The 16631-nt window shown below is 42.9% G+C and overlaps 1 protein-coding gene across 2 annotated transcripts in view; it reads left to right on the top strand.

Moving 5' to 3' along the window:
* The window catches only part of LOC102211070 (wiskott-Aldrich syndrome protein family member 3), a 55674-nt gene extending 43231 nt beyond the window's left edge, over nucleotides 1-12443 (top strand). The window contains exons 4-11 of one of the 2 annotated variants that reach the window (XM_005747952.1): nucleotides 1802-1955; nucleotides 2046-2163; nucleotides 5123-5191; nucleotides 5740-5784; nucleotides 7122-7255; nucleotides 7731-8033; nucleotides 8138-8550; nucleotides 8874-12443. In XM_005747952.1, the coding sequence (XP_005748009.1) occupies nucleotides 1802-1955; nucleotides 2046-2163; nucleotides 5123-5191; nucleotides 5740-5784; nucleotides 7122-7255; nucleotides 7731-8033; nucleotides 8138-8550; nucleotides 8874-9031 (1394 nt within the window). In that variant the 3' untranslated portion in view covers nucleotides 9032-12443. The remainder of the gene's footprint in view (nucleotides 1-1801; nucleotides 1956-2045; nucleotides 2164-5122; nucleotides 5192-5739; nucleotides 5785-7121; nucleotides 7256-7730; nucleotides 8034-8137; nucleotides 8551-8873) is intronic. The other variant, XM_005747953.1, reaches the window with a different exon arrangement.
* The last annotated feature ends 4188 nt before the right edge of the window (nucleotides 12444-16631 follow it).

Here is a 16631-nt window from a genome sequence, read left to right as displayed (position 1 = left end):
AAGAGGCTGATGGCTAGTATTATTATTAATATTAGTATTATTATTTTCTTTGATTAGTTGCTAACCCCTTATTTCCTGCGTATGTTTTAAGGCAAGAGAAACAAAATACAGATTCTTCATCCATCCATTCTCTTCCACTTATCAGAGTTATAAATTAGTCAAACAAATACAGGAAATTCGTCCAAATTCGGTGTGAATGGCCAGAGTTGTCCCAGCAGCCTGCTGATGTGTTCTGGAAAAAATTTGTGGACTTTGAAATGTTCTTTTTATAAATTCTACGGCTTTTCCTGCTGAGAAAGACCTCCCCCACAGCCATTTAGTTAAGTAATTGGAGATAAATTATGTGAATTTCAGGAGCGGGACCACGCCTCCAAACACGCCTCTTCCGGGTCTTGTCCATATATGACACCCCCAGTTCTACAAGCTGTTTGTTCTCATTTTCGTGCCCCACTCTAGTTCCCCCTTTTTTCAGTTCTTTCACTTCTTCACTTCTCATTAGTACATGAGCCCAGGAGCCGACACCAGTCCCCATCGAGGCCTTCCCCAAACCACAGCTCAATTCTTGATTAAGCCACCTTTACCTGCTAAAAACGCTGCCAAACCTAAAATGAGGACATGGGCAAAGTTCCTGTTTTTCACTATTAAAGAAACTCTTTCTGTAATTTTACACATTTGTCATGTAGAAAAACTGAGACTTGTTGAAATTTGTCTTATCTTCTATTAAAACATCTCAGGGTTTAAATGTGTTGTTAAACTTCTTTACACTGACAAAAAGGGGGATTTCGCTATCATATCATAAATCATAAATAGAAATTTACATAAATAAATTGCACAAAACATTTTTAAGCAATAAATTGAAAAAGAAAATCCTGGATGTAGCAAATATGATACAAACTAAAACTTGTGTATGCAAATTAATATTTAATTAATTTTTAAATGTTTTTAATTCTATTGTAATTTTTAAAAAATCATTTTCTAGCAGTTGTTCCATGATTCAGGTTTTAAAGGTTTAAAATATGAAACATTCGCACAAATCTCACGTGTCCGGTGTTTAAAGGACTCCTGGAATAAGCAGAGCCCCCTGGTGGCTTGTAGAAAAACATATTGGCCAATCAGAAGCTGCACACGCACTGAGAACGGCAGATGTTTGCATATTTATAGAGTCTAGACTTCATAAAAAGCAGATCATCTTTATTTAATGAAGAACTCCAGCAGACGCACGCTGTCATTCAGCCCAGAGCATGTGACGTGTGATGTAATGGTGTAGTGGGTATGATAAATGGGAAGTGATTAGATGCATTTTATCTGTGAGCAGTGACACAAGATTGATTAACTCCACTGTAGGAAGCTAAAAAAAAAAGAGGAAAATTATTATTTTCTGATGATTATCTGTTTTTATTTTTCACTCGGATTTTCCGTAATTGTCCTTAAACTAGATTTTAAAAAGTTTATTTTCCAGGTTGATGTTTTCTTTGGTCACTCCATCAGACTGAAGCTTGAATTAATTGGCATTAAAAATCTGCTAAACTTATGCTAATTTTTTCTAAGAGCCCTAACAAGAGATTAGGCTCTTTTTCTCTTAATGCCACAAATCCTGGCTTTGATTCATGCGTTTAAAAAAAAAATCGAGGGTAGAGGAGAGTGATGCATATGAAGGAATTAGTGGCTGAAACCGGCTGTTTTGGGGGATTATGATGTCAAACACCAGTGTTTGTGACTCTGCCGGCTTAATCGCCGTGTTGTTGTTTTTCATTCTGTTTGCTTATCATAATTTAATGCTGTCCTCCTTCTCTGTTTCCAGTTTCTCTGCAGGACATCAACATGAGAAAGGCCTTTAAGAGCAGTACCATTCAGGACCAGCAGGTGGTGTCGAGGACCTCTGTGCCCAACCCTGTGGTGGAGATGTACCACCGCTGCGACAAACCTCCACCACTTAATATTCTCACCCCCTATAGGTCAGTCTTTTAGCCTCTCTGCCAGTATTGATAATTTACCAAGCTCCGCTGTTTTTTTTTTTTCTTAGTTTCACTTCCTCCTCCTCGCAGGGATGACAAGAAGGACGCCCTGAAGTTTTACACCGACCCCTCCTACTTCTTCAACCTGTGGAAGGAAAAGATGCTGCAGGCCACTGAGGACAAGCGCAAAGAGAAGAGACGGCAGAAGGTACGATGTGTGCGCTGAACGAGTGTTTGTGAGCGTGCGCTGTATGTTTGGGTGTGCGTCACCGTGGGTCTGGAAACGGTTAAAGAAATTCATCTTCTGCTTTATTTTGCGAATTTTTATTTTCCTGCCCGGTGGTGCCATCTATGCTGTTATTTCAGTTTCATTTCTCTCTGACTGTACTCTCCATTTAGCTTTGCTTGGTTGTTTAATCGGCTATCGATGCAGCAGCAGCTGAGCAGGCCGGTTATCCAGAGACAACAACGTGATCGAGGGAGAACTTATACGAACGTCGTATTTGGCTGTAGTTACATACAGTGTAAAACTCTTGACACACCACTCATTGCTTTATATTTTTCTTCCAAGCAGCCAGACCTTTAAGTGCTCTTGAGTAATAGTTCTCCAGGCTTTCTGAAGGTCTTTCAGAGTTCTTCTTTGGACATTGTCTGCTTTTTCACTCATTTTCAGTCCAGTCGTGGAACCTGACCATTTTTAGAGGATTTTGTTTTGTTTGTTAGACCACTGAACCCTGACCTATGAATCATTCAAGAACAGAAAAGGCACCTAACTCAAAAAGTGTTTTAGCATTAATCAGCAAGACCGTGGCTAATAGCTGTTTCACCTCGTCCTCCCATATTTCAACATGGTGTGCAGTGTGTCCCTTAAAAAGTTTGAGGAAACTTGACAAGTGGAAAGAAGAAGAAGAAGTGGCGAGTCCAAAAATATATATCTATAGCAGATGAACAGCGTCTGAAGCTGTGTCCCAAAACCTAGGCCGCATCCTTCGGAGGACCCGGCCTTCGCGGTCTACGTGGGCCGGGTCCTTTGAAGACCGAGAAGGCTGGAAGCGCGAGGCTGTGAAATGGGACGGTCAAGCCTTCAAATCTGCGTCACCGCTGTCTCGGTGGAGTCCAGTAAACTCAGCTCTCTGCTCCTTGCTATCTAAAATATAACAGGACACGACCGTCTCACACTTCTGTTTAATCAGTTTTCTGTTTGACGTTTATTCAGCTGTGTGAAAACCACCCGAGGGATTAATCAACTTTTATTTTATTTAATCTAATAACTTTAATCTCAACCAAAACGATTTACTCCCCAACAAGTAAAACACTGAAAAAGCTAAACAATAACGTTTTTAAGTTATCTGAGTGACTTATATATCATGTTTAACCTGAGCAGTGAAAGACGGCGGGGGTCTGAAAGCGATGAAGCCGGGAGTCCGCTGTTCTCGCCGGCTCGAGTGACATTGAACCCCCAGCTAGCTGTCGAGCTGGTGGGTAACAGACGTCTCCGAAAACATCGGAGCGCTTTTGCAAATATGCGATGTCTTGATAAACCGAGCAGATATTTGAAGTTTACACAGCTACTTTCTTGCCTAAAATATGTTAAAAGTTTATTTTGTGACCCAGAAGGATTAATAAGAGTAATATTAAAAACTTAGTAGCGGCCGCCATTGTTTGGAAACTGGAATTGGCTGGGCCGTGCTATGAATTCTGGGATATGGTGGGCCACGAAGGACACACCCGGCCCATTCTTCAAATCTGGGGAAAAGGAGGACGTATTTGTCGGCCGGATTCGGAGGAGTCTACGAATTTGGACAGTCTTCATCGTGTCGCTGTGACGTAACCGGTCTACAAATGTGGCCTCAGGAAGAGGCCACATTTGTAGCCTCCTCCGTAGGCGTTTCTGCTTGAAAGTCATGTCTTTTAGAAACAGGGAAAAAATCCAGCGAAGACCTGACACGGCCCTGAGAGATACATCTGGGCCTTCAACTCATATACTGTTCACTGAAGCCTCATCAGAAATGGTCTCAGTGGAAGGGTGGCTGTGTGTGGGCTGAGGTATGCCAGATTACACAAGAACTGGACCCAAAATCAGTGACAACAGATCTGATGGAGTGATGAATCTGAATTTGAAAGTTTTGATTCAAATCCTGGAGGCTCTGTCGTGGTTTAGAGCTGCAGTGTTTTTGGAGATCTTGTCAAAATCGATGGAATTATGAATGCAAAAAAGTACCATAAGGTTCAATACCATCCAGCAAACATCTGATTGGATAGAAAAACACACAGTGGAACAATATCAGTCATGGATTGGCTTCCCCAGGGCCCGGACATCAATTTTATTAAAGCAGTTTGGGATCATCTAAATTCAGAAACATCCAAAGACGAGCTTTAAATGTCCTTGAAGAAGCCCGCAGAACTATTCCCGAAGACTGCTTAAAGAAATTGCAAGAACGCTTCCATAAGAGAGTTCTGACTGTGCTGAAGAATAAGAATATTTCCCATTTTCCTACAAAAATGTAAAGAAACCAGAGGTGACTCAAGTCTTTAGCACACTACTGTACGCTCACTTCCTGCTGGATTTAACTGAACTGTGTCCTGCTGTTTTAAAGTAGTGCATTCAGTTTGCAGGTCTGTGCGCTGGTCTACGTGAACACCAATAACCTGGAGCACTGAAAGGAGCTCCAGCACACCACCATTGCTCTCGTTTATTAATCCATTCAAACTAATAGGAACTGAGCTACGAGTATTTCAGAGCTGAGCTCCGGAGGTGTTCCCCTTCACACTTCCTTTGGCGCTCTCTTCCTTTGTTGGTGATTGTAACCGCTCAACAGCTGCTGCTGCATGTGTTTGCTGCAGTTCGGTCAATATTTCTGTTGAATTTAATGCTGCTCACATTTTTCTGTTCCCTCCCTTCGACCTGGAAACCATGCAGAACCTTCCCCCCCCCCTCCCACCTCCGAAACAACGCAGCTTCAGCTGTTACTCAACAGGTCTGAGAGCCCGAGCGAGCTGCAGGAGGATGGCTCCTCCACCTCTATCCTTTCCTCCCACAGCTCCTCCTCCTTCGTTTCTCTCTATCTTTAGTTTCCTGGCCTTTGAAGACACCCCCCACCCCCTCCTCCTCCGCCTCCTCTGCTCAGTCTAACGCACCAGCTTGTCTTTCTCCCATGTTTCCATAGGGCTGTCCGGCCCACCCTGACAGGCCCCACTCCAGACAGGCCCAACCCAGGAGCCCCCTGTCCATCTCTGTAAGACAACCCCGACCCCTAACCTAACCTGCCCCCGTTCTGCCCCCCCCACTTCCCCTCCCTCCACTTCCTCCCCACACATCCCACTAGCACACATTACAGACTCACCTATCAAAGCAGACATGTCCTAACACCATTGAGACACGCTGATACACATGAAAGTACTAAGTAAATGCCAGCACACACACACACACACACACACTCCCTCCTGTTTGTCTGTGTGTGTGTGTTTAATGTCACCTCAGCTTAACACCTCACCGTCTTGCTAACCCTCCGTGTTTGGTTTGGTTGCTGTCCTGTGCTCCCACAAGTTTTGGCTCTGTCATCTGTACCGGTGTTTTTGGTGTTGTCGAATAGTGACTGGGTGGTGCTTACACTGTGTGTGTGTGTGTGTGTGTTGGGGGCTGGGTCAGTGTGAATTTACCCCGTGGTGAAGGAGCTGGTGATGGGGTTGAGCTTTTTTATATTTCCCTTTACACAGTAAATAAATAAATAGCCAACAGCTGAGTTTCCCTCTGCTCCTCTGTGTCTCTGTGTGTCACTCGTAGGAGCAGCAGAGGCAGGTTGAAGACCCGAGCAGAGAAGTGAAGAAGGTCAGTAATCACTTACTAAGTTTATTATTAATGGTCATTTAATTAGAGTTATCAACGTTCCTCTGAAACAAGAGTAAAGCAAGCGGTTAAATCCTCTATACAATCATTTAATGAACAGTTTTTAACAGAGTATAAAGCAGATCATAGTTTTGACAGGTGAAGTGAACAACACTGATTATCTCTCCATCGTTGCAGCTCTTAGTGGGCGGGATATATTAGAGAGAAGATGAACAGTTTATCCTCAAAGTTGATGAGTAAGAAGCAGGAAAAATGGGCAAGCATAAGGACTAGAGTGAGTTTACCAAAGGCCAAGTTGTGACGGCGAGACAACCGGATCAGAGCATCTCCAAACCGCAGATGCTGTGGGTTGTTCCTGGCCTGCAGTGGTCAGTGACAGGGTCATGAACGTCCAAGGCTCACTGATGATTGGGGAGCTAAGGCTGGCCCGTGTGGTCCGATCCAACAGACGAGTTACTGTAGCTCAAACTGCTGAAAAACGTTAATGCTGCTTCTGATAGGAAGCTGTCAGAATACACGGTGTTATCAGTAGATCAAAGGGGTCAAGTTAGCAGTCACGCTTAATCTGTTTGTAATAAGCAGCTGGTTTGGAGACAGGTTTTCTATGTGCTTTTTTTTGGAACTGAGTAAACACTTGCACATTTCAAAGCACGTTACTGTCCTTAAACATCAGTCTTTTCTTACATATCTCCTCCTCCTTAGACCCCAAATGACTCCGGGCTCCCCGACGTTTGTGGGAATATTGTGTTTCTTTCAGTTTAGCTTTGATTTCCATCGTTGACACCCATGAAAAATCGCTTTAATTCAAATTTACTGGCTTACTAAGAGTAATCTGACCTTCCTCCTTCATTTACACTGATTCTGCACTTTAGCAGATGTATTATCTGAGCTGGTCTTATACAGTCATCCTAACTGCATCAGTAACATCAAGAACTGATGAAGAAGAAAATAAATCACAAAGCTGCTTAGAGCCAAAGAAAAGTGAATTTGCTGGTAAAATACTTAATAAAAGTGGAATAAAAAGAGCAGAGACCACATTGTTAGTGTGGAGAGCTCTTAATCATTTTTAAAGGCATCTCTAGTAAATGCTGCTACTCGAGTAGAGGCAGTAAAAATCTATTTTCTATTAGTAGGGTGCAATACAGGTACAGCTGTTCTAATGCTCCGCTCTAAAGGTAGTGACTGTGAAAGGATTGTAGGAGAAAGATGTAATACAGCAGCTTAATCTTTCTAAACTCCATTACTATAATTATATACATATATAATTTTACCTGTAACTGCAGTGTAACGTGTCCGTTTCTCCCGGTTTAACCTTGAAGGTGCGTAAAGCTCGTAACCGACGCCAGGAGTGGAACGTCCTGGCCTACGACAAAGAGTTCAGACCAGACGCCAGGCTCGCCCCCTCCCCTTACCACGGCATGTCCTCTGAAGGCTCACTGTCCCCAGATAGCAGGTAAACACACGTGTACATTAGCTACAAGTGAGGTTTGTCTCTGAGGTCCTGTTTGCTTTCCTAGTTTATGTGTACAGTCAGTGTTTGAGGATGGGCATTGGATGAGTGTTTCTCTCATCCTTTAAAGCCTATAAATACTATTCATATACTATAAATAGTAGACAGTAAGCTGGCGTTGTTACACAGCCACTATAAGTGTCACATAATTTAATACAGAGATTTAAGAAGTGCCAGCTTACTGTGTCGTTTACAGCTCTGTGCTGCCCTCTTCTGGCAAATGTAGTGCAGAGCACCTGGATTGCGTCACAGCAGGTTGGAGGAAACGATGAGGTTGACTTTCATTAGGGACTGAAGTCACTGCTGTGGCAGAGCAGGAAATAATACAAGGAATAGAAAATCTAACATTTCTGTTATTATCATGATTCACTGCTCCTTCCTACCTGCCCTCTAATTTTCAATTACAACTCTCCAACAGATCAATGGCGTCCGACTCCTACCCAGCCAGCCCCAACCACCCCTCCACCCAGGCCTCCAGCACTGCCCACCCCGCCGACCACCACACCAGGGATCACCTCAGTGCCGCGGCCCAGACGCAGTCACTGGATCGGGGCCTGAGGCCGGCCAACCAGCCCCCGGGAGCGGGCGGTGCTGCGGCAACAGGTCGGCACGTGGCCTCCCTGGGCCGAACCCCCTCGGGACACGGCGTCCAGGCCGGAGGAGATCCGACAGTCAACGGTCCGAGGCAGCAGTCGGTTAAGGACTACCGCGCCGCACACGGGTTTGTTTTCTGCGTGTTATTGCTTGATCTGTTTTATGGCTTTGTTCGCGTTTAGTTTGTTTCTACTCGTTAAAAATCTTTAATTTACTTCTTTCCATCACCAGAGGGCAGCCCTCCACCATCCCCGAGTACTACATCCCGCCGGCCCCTCCCCCACCCCCACTAACCATCCCTTCTGCCCAGACCGCCTTCGACTCCACCAACGCCCCGCCCTCCGCCACCTCCGCTGTCCCCCCAACCTCTTCCACCCTCTCCCGTCCCTACTCACCCTCTCCTCCTCCTCCCCCAGCCAACTACGTGCCCTCCCCCTCCCACCCGCCTTCAGGCGCACCTCCGGCCGCCCCTCCTCCTCCTCCTCCGGGAGCCCCCTTGGGCCACCAGGCCCACCCGTCACCCCCGCACGCCGCTATCGGTCAGTCAGCTGTGGACGCGGCACCCTCGACGAGGAAGTCCACCATGCTGGGGATGATCCCCATGAGCGACGCCCGCTCCGACCTGTTGGCGGCCATACGTAGAGGTGAGTGCGTCTGTATGAGGAAGGGACGCACAGGGTCTTTATTGTTAGCACCCACATAGAGCAGGGAAGTTAACACAGCTACGTTTCATTTTGGATGCTTACAAACAAATTTATTTCATAAAAACTACCAGGATGGATGAGTTTGAATAACTGAAAAATGCCTTTGCATCCAAAATAGTTTGATTTTGGTGGAACAAACACATGAAGAAATTTTAAATGTTTTAAAGATTTTACACTATAAAAAAACCCCAAGAATTTACTTAAATTTCTTAATAGAAATTATCTTTTTTTTGTTAACTCCGCCCTTCCTCTGCCCCCTCCAGGTATCCAGCTGAGGAAGGTGCAGGAGCAGAGGGAGCAGGAGGCAAAGAGGGAGCCCGTTGGTAACGACGTGGCCACGATCCTGTCGCGTCGTATCGCAGTGGAGTACAGCGAGTCCGACGACGACTCCGAGCTCGACGAGAACGAATGGTCCGACTAAAAGAAGAAAAAACAATAGAGAGATGAAGCGGGGAGAGTTAAAGGGGGAGAAATGTGACGCTAAGTTGAAACTTAAGGGGTTTGGTTAGTTTTAATGTTCATCATCAACTAAAAAAGTCTGATTAAAAAAGAATATCAGTCATACATTTATCACACACCTGTTTGTGAACTTAAACCAGAGAGGTTTTTGTGTCCAGCCACCCAGGGCGTATGGCACAGTAACCACACACACTGTTTCAGCCCCACATCTGCTTCTTTTTAACCTTTAACAACACTCAGTACTCAGCAGCTCCCCCTCCCCTACACGCTCTATTAGCAATATTACAGGCTCTGTGTGCAGGTGGGCCCCTGGTGAGTATGGGGGCGACGTGTTTACAAAACACAAGGTATATAGCACAAGACAAACTAATTATAGTGCAATCTTAACTCCTCTACCAAATGTTGAGAAAGGATTTATGGAAACGAGTAAGGATAATCAGGGAAAATAAAGAAAAATAGCTTATTAGCAGATAACTCGCTAGCTTTCTGGGTCATGCCTGTTTATGAAACACGCACACCTTCCTTTGGAGACACTGACCTTTTGAGAGTTTGGCTCATCTGAACCAGCGTGAGACAGCAGGAGCAGCATTATCTCTGTGTAGTGAGCTGTCATGCATGCTAACAGGATGTGGCTAATGTAGCTGTAGCTAACGGGAGATAAAAGTGCTCTGCGGAGGGACGTACAGCTGGAGACGCTTGTCTGGAGAGCACCGTTAGTTTATGATTCAGTCACATTGACACATGCACTCAACAACCCTGCTTTTATATTGGAATATAACTAGTATGCAACCAGCTGAGCTGAGTCTCCTATTGCAAAGAGACGCATTATAGACGAGTTGTGCTCTCTGGTGTTTAGAAATTAGAGGACAGTGATTTGCAAACCTTTGCCAGTCAGTCTGAGAGTCAAGTGTTCGAGTCAGTCTGCGTTTGTTTGGAGACCGATTGCCTCCCACCAGCCAACCTGTGCAGTCGAGGTGAAAGCCCAGAAGGTTGGCGGTGCAGCATTTTGAAGCTCTGGATGACCAGTTAGTTGCTGTATCTACTTGAAGTCTATTGGTGATTGCAAAAAAAATCCAATGCAATTACCAGGTAACCACCTTTTTTTTCTTCTGAGGTTTTTACTCCAGTGTGACTGAGCCACTAGCGTACTAAGGAAAAACTAATGGGGTTGGATTAAGTTACAAAGGACGTATGAAATTACATTTTTAAGAAAGCATTTCAAAGCTACACAGCCATAAACAAGTGCTAGTTAGCTGTTGGGCGTACATGCTGTACACTCTATGAGTTTTGGGCCTACCGTTAGTTAGTGAGGCCTTCCTGACTGTTACAATGATACAGGGAGAACGTGCAACATCGACACGTAAAGTCACAGAAGAAGAAAGATTAGGGGGTTTCCCATCGATTAATGTACAACACGAGGTCTCCCCCTGCTGGTTGAAGAAAGACTCCAGCTTTCATGTTGGCTTCACTTTTCAGACCATTAGCTGGGGCCATCTTTTATATACAGATTATGCTGGTGGGATATTTCTACAGTTGGGACATGTAAACAAACCAGTTCCAGTGTTGTTGGGCCACCGATGAGCAGATAATCTTATTCTCAAAGCCAGATGATATGCATTAATATATTTGAGCCCTCTGGAAAATGTTCCTCGACATGATTATACAGCTCTTTTAAAGAGGTCCTATTCATAATATCAAACAAACACACGATCAGCAGCATTCGAAATGCTCAGAGTAATATTTTATGTCACAGGTGTGTTTATGAGCTCGCAGTACGCTGGCGTTAGCTTACAGGCAGAAACTACACAGAGAAATGTGGAAGCTGGCTCTCCAGGTACGTTTTGGGTACAAAAGTGATTGGACAGCCAAACTCTCAAAAACAAAAAAAGGGGTTGGGTCAGTGCATTTCCTAAAAACATACCTTCTAACGTTAGAATAGTGTGATGAAACTGTGATAAAAGACTCCACCCACCCAGGATGAAGCTGGTGTGGGAAAACAAGCGCCAGCAGCCTCGTTCGAGTTTCCCTCTCATTGAATAATTGAGCCCCATCTGCCCAGTCTGAACAGTGACTATCATGAAATTCGTTTTTGGTATTTTTTGTATTCGTTCATAAAGTGAAGCCTGACATTTCAGCCAGTGACTGTGTGCTGTGCTCTTGGTCTTATTATAAACGCTTCCACACTTAAACCACAGCTGGAGCAGCTCTCACAAAGCCCAAGGGTCAAAGGTCACGTCCACTCCTTCACTCGACCCTGGGTCAGCACTGCTGTCTGTGGAGGCTTTGTGAACGCAGCCCCTGGACTATAAATACATAAATGTAAGAGGCTCGCGGCAGTAATCTACAGTATATTCTCTCTTCTCTGTTTTCGGTATAGGTTTGGCTAATCCTCGGTATGAGCTGGTTGGACTGTAGTGTTTTTATAATGTGCTTTTTCTTTTTTCAAACGTGCTGCAGTGAGTTGTTCACTTTGATTTATTTTAGGCTTTTCTAACTGTCCAGGCCAGGATGAAGGTACCAGATAAAACAGGTATATCACAGAAGCCACGTAAAGGGTGATCTTTTGTTATTATTGTTACCAGATTGACCTTTAAACATTATCCTGCAAAGACAAATTCTAATATTGGTTTTAGTTTTCTTTTCAGTTGATTGATTTCTTTGTTGTTGTTAATGCTGCAACCTTTAATTGCAAAGCATTGTGGGAAGTGGAGTTCTACTCCTCCGTGTGCTAGCACTGCGGCAGAGATATTAACCCAACAGCGTTTCAGTCGGTTTTTAATTTGTGAGGAAAACGTGCGCTCTGAACAGTTTCTGATATTCAACGGTCCCACCTAACCAAAAAAAGTACAAGTGTACATGTGGAAGATTACATTAAAAGGTTTGCTCTACAACTTTTAGATTTGAAAAGTTAAAGGTGAAAATAGTTTTTTCAGGCTGTTAAGAAGGAAAGTGATCCATGAATCAAGGTGCATAATCGTGGATTCATGGTTAGAATTAGGCTGTATGGTGCAAAAGTCTTGAGTCACCTCATTTTTTTTAAATATTTGCTTCCAGGCAGCGTGGCTTTCTTGTAAATTTTGAGTAACCGTTCTCCAGACTTTGTGAAGGTCTTTCAGAATTTTCTTTGACATTGGCTGCTTTTTCACTCATTTTCAGTTCAGTCCTTGTACCTGAGCAGAGACTTAACATTGACCTATGACTCATTCAAGGATAACTTTACAGATAATTTTAAATTGTATCTTTAGGTACTTTGTAACTAGCAACCTGTTGCAAAGTTTTAATGGTTTTAATTTTTCTTGCTGAATCTAAGAAAAATTGACAGATAAATAGTATTTTTGTCTAAAAGTCAGAAATAGGAAAAAATCCAACAAAGACCTGAAACAGACCTGAGAGATGCATCTGAACCTTCAGATGATCCGTCTACTGTTCACTGAAGCCTCATTAGAAATCAGTGGAAGTGGAAGGGTGGCTGTCAGGAAGGCTGAGGTATGTCAGATTACACAAGAACTGGACTGAAAATCAGTGGCAACAGGTCTGATGGAGTGATGTAATAAGGTCAGAGTCTGCAGACATCTGTAAAACACGGTGGAGGCTGTGTTACGGTTTGGAGCTGCATCTCAGCCAGTGGTTTTGGAGATCGTGTCAAAATTAATGTGAATTGTGAACACAGAAAAGTACCATTGGTAAATCATTCAATTGGCAGCAACTTAATTTTTAACATGACAATGACCCCAAACACACTGCCAATGCAGTAAAATCATAACTGGATAGAAAAACACACTCAATGAAACGCTATCAGTCATGAATTGGCCTTCTCAGAGCTCAGATCTCAATATTGTTGAATTTGTGTGGGATCATCTAAAGACAGCCAACATCCAAAGAGAGCTTTGAATGTCCCTAAAGAAGCCTGGAGAACGACTCCTACTTAAAGAAATTACAAGAAATATTGTCTAAGAGTTCAGGCTGTGCTGAAGAATAAAGGTTGTCACACCAAATATTGACTTTTAAGTCTGTTAGAATTATCCAAACTCAGTTTTTTCCTTATATGCTGTATTTACATGTATGTTTGCATGAAACTAAGGTTCTGCACCTACTTCCAAAATGCAAAAAGATGAGGGATGGACTTTTGCACAATATTGTAGTAGCCTGAAAATATGACAGTTTTGACTAGCCGGCCATATTTAGCTCAGAAAAAAGAGGGGGGGGGGGGACATCAGTGGACATGTGGTGCTTGGTGGGACTCCACATTTGTCTAAATTGTACATTACAGCTGTTTTCTTTAATTGTACAATCACTAACTTCAATGTCTAATTACTCTTGCACATGTAAAGTGTTCAGCAGCATTCGGCCTAATCTCGACCTCCATATCTCCTGCTGTAATAATCTCAGTCTGTATCTGAGACTGTTCAGACTGCTCAGTACTTTCACCTTTACCTGTGCAGGTTTATTCCCAATAACGACATGATTCTGAAAAAGGGACAGGGCTCAAAAGTAGCTTTAATTTTTTTGTTCTTGTATATAAACTCAATTAACTCAACAACTGCACTCTGCTGGAAATTCACAACTGGACTAAAGGGCGGACAATGAGTGGACAGGTTCTTGGTTTTCTCCCTGAATGTTTAGGATAAGATTTAAGGATTTGTGCCAAGGCCTGCGTTTATAGACATTATTACTGAAGCAAAATAAAGCACATATGAAGAGATAGAGAGTGGATTTGCAACAGACCTGGCCATTATTTACCGAGAATTTAAAAAAAAAAAAAAAGGAAGAAGGTTGTATCGTAACGGAGGATGCAAAAACCTAGAGAAAAGTGGTCTGATTGTTCTGATTGTTTATTCTATGGTCGTGTTGTTGTGCTGGAGCCATAGATATACTCAGTCATGAAATTCGCCCGGAGTAGCTGGTGACCCTGCAGCTTCTAAGAATGTAAAGCTGTGACTTTGACGATTTTGCTACTTCCCGTATTGTTTGATGTGCTGACAGCTTTTCCGGTCCTGGCAACAAAAGCAGAGACCTCGCATATCAAGCGTACCTTGTGTATCTATGGCTACTGGCTTCTAAGAAAACTTTGTTATGTGTTGAAAATGTGAAAAACGAACTATGTTGTAAAGACTTCTTTTGGTAAGGCAGCCTGTAAAGTAAAATTGGGGTAATATAACCTAGACAATGAAACTAAATGAAACTGTGTACTGCACACTAAAATCAACTGTAAGCAAGTATGCATGTAACTATAGCTAATAAATGGTGAACAAAACTGTGTATGCTGTACTTTTGTTTTAGGTTTTATGCATTAGTCACAGACCTGTTTTTTTGTGTCCCTTGTGGTTAACGTAGACACACTAATGGATCATCATTTGTAGCCCACCTTTGTTTTTTTCCCTCAGCCACATGTGAAAACACTCACTGCAAAACGTGCTAAGAAAACATCAGCATTACATCACTGTTCGTATGAGACAGGATGGAGCCTGCCATCTGAATGTCACAGCAGAAATCGAGACTCTTGAGTTGTGTGGTCGGTGTGGTCTTTTTCTGCTACAGACTCAGAGATGATCTTCTGCATACCTTGTTTGTAACAAGTGGTTATTTGAGTTACCGTTACCTCTTGGTACCAACAATGCATTTTCACGCAGTAAACTGCCACCCACTGGATATTTTCTCTTTTGATGGTTGGTTGTGTGGAAAAATCCCAGCATATCAGTTGGGATCGAATCACTAGGATTACATTTCTTCCCCATTTTGAGGTTAGATTTTAGCAGGTTGTCCATGACCATGCCTACATGCCTAAATGTACTGAGTTGCCGCCATAAGATTGGCTGATTAGGTATTTGCTTATTTTCAAATTATCAGTTAACTTTAATCAATTTAAAATAAGATTAATAGTTGCATTTGGGCACGTTCAGTCTTCTATAACAGGAGGATATAATAGAGAGATTTTTATACATTGATAGTTGTTAGACATCCTGTGACGCACATGATTTGATGTTTTCTGGCATTCATTTCTCCTTAACATCAGGTCAAATTATGTGCATTTAAATTTTGTTACAAAGAAGCAAACCTTACCAGCCCCTCTCTCACAGAGAATCAAATCTGATGAGTGTTACTCAGCAGTATCTGTCATTTCACAGCAATGACGTAAATCCAGCCATCATCACTTTATGTTCTCAGCGCTGTGACACGCCTACTGCTGGTGACGCGTTTGGTCCCAGTGCCGTGCCGTTCTGGGCCATTGGCAGGGTGGAGGAGGAACCGATGGGTGCTGTTTTGGACAGAGGAGTCATTTTGGGGCACAGATGGTGACACAGCAGTGAAGGAAACAGAGAAAAAAAAGAGAGCGAGAGACAGTTCAGTGGCAAAAACAACAAGCACTGCAGAAATGCTGGAATGATGAAGAGATTTTTATTTCGGACTAAAAACCTACAGCTGACCCATGCTCAGAAACAGAAATGTCTTGGTGATGGATAGTCCTTTTGCTTTGTTCTTTGCTTTGTTTTTGCTCCTAATTTCAGTCAGGATCTAATTTTGGAATCAAAGGTCTATAAATAAAAAATGTGCTTGATGGAACCGGTTCCCAGGATGACTTGCACAGACTGTATTTAAGAGAGGACAAGTGTTTGAGTCCGTCCTGCGCTGAGATAAATAAATATTCACCACTGATTAAAATATCACCTTCTCTAAATGATATAGAGGCACATAAAACAGTACATAGTAGTTGTGTGAGCTACTGTTGGCATTATTTCTGTAGTTTTAAAGGGAGGACAAGGAGACCAAATACAGTTTTCAAGTGGCAAGCAGTTTTTGTCGAGCTGCTCTGAGACCCAAAAAGACTACAAGGTAAAGAGTAACAGTACAGGTCAGTCAGTGGCGGTCCCAGCCTGTTTGGCGCCCTATGCGAACAATCCCTCTGGCGCCTAACCCTAACCCTATGACTATGACTGCACATTTACTCCAACATCATCCTCGTGCAAAGACAAGTGGAAGCAGACAAAAACAACAAGCACGCATGCTACAAACTTTACCCGAGTCATTTAGACAGCCGTTAGCACATGATTCTCCTTATGGGGACCTGATATGTTTAATATGCTGCTGAGAATATATCCCAGAAGAAGCGTATAGTATAGCTTTTATTTTGGAAAGAGACATTTCTCTGTAATAAACTCTCTTTTCCAAAGATGAGTGATTTCTCGATCAGATAGATTTATTTTTTTTATGATTTTGTTGTTTCAGCAACATTAAATTTAAAAACTGTACTTTTGTTTTGAGTTAAAATATATATTTATAATTTTAATAAATGACAAATTAAAAAAGGCATGAACATTTTTTTGTATCGAAAAAATATCGACCCGTGACACCAAAGTATCGAACTGAACCGAACCATGAATTTTGTGTATTGTTGCACCCCTACTACATACCTAATTGTACCTCAAATACGAGTTTTATACTATAGGTGGATGAAGAGTGTGTAGCACTATTATCTCACAGCAAAAGCGTCCACAGGTTCAAATACAACATCTGGACATTGGCTTTCCGTCTGTCTGTTCTCCCTGTGCAGGTGTGGGTTCCTC

Source organism: Pundamilia nyererei, unplaced genomic scaffold (genome assembly GCF_000239375.1).
Source record: "Pundamilia nyererei isolate P.nyererei 1_Seehausen unplaced genomic scaffold, PunNye1.0 scaffold00209, whole genome shotgun sequence".
NCBI classification, from domain to species: domain Eukaryota; kingdom Metazoa; phylum Chordata; class Actinopteri; order Cichliformes; family Cichlidae; genus Pundamilia; species Pundamilia nyererei.
This window is presented reverse-complemented; position numbering and strand designations above follow the sequence as displayed.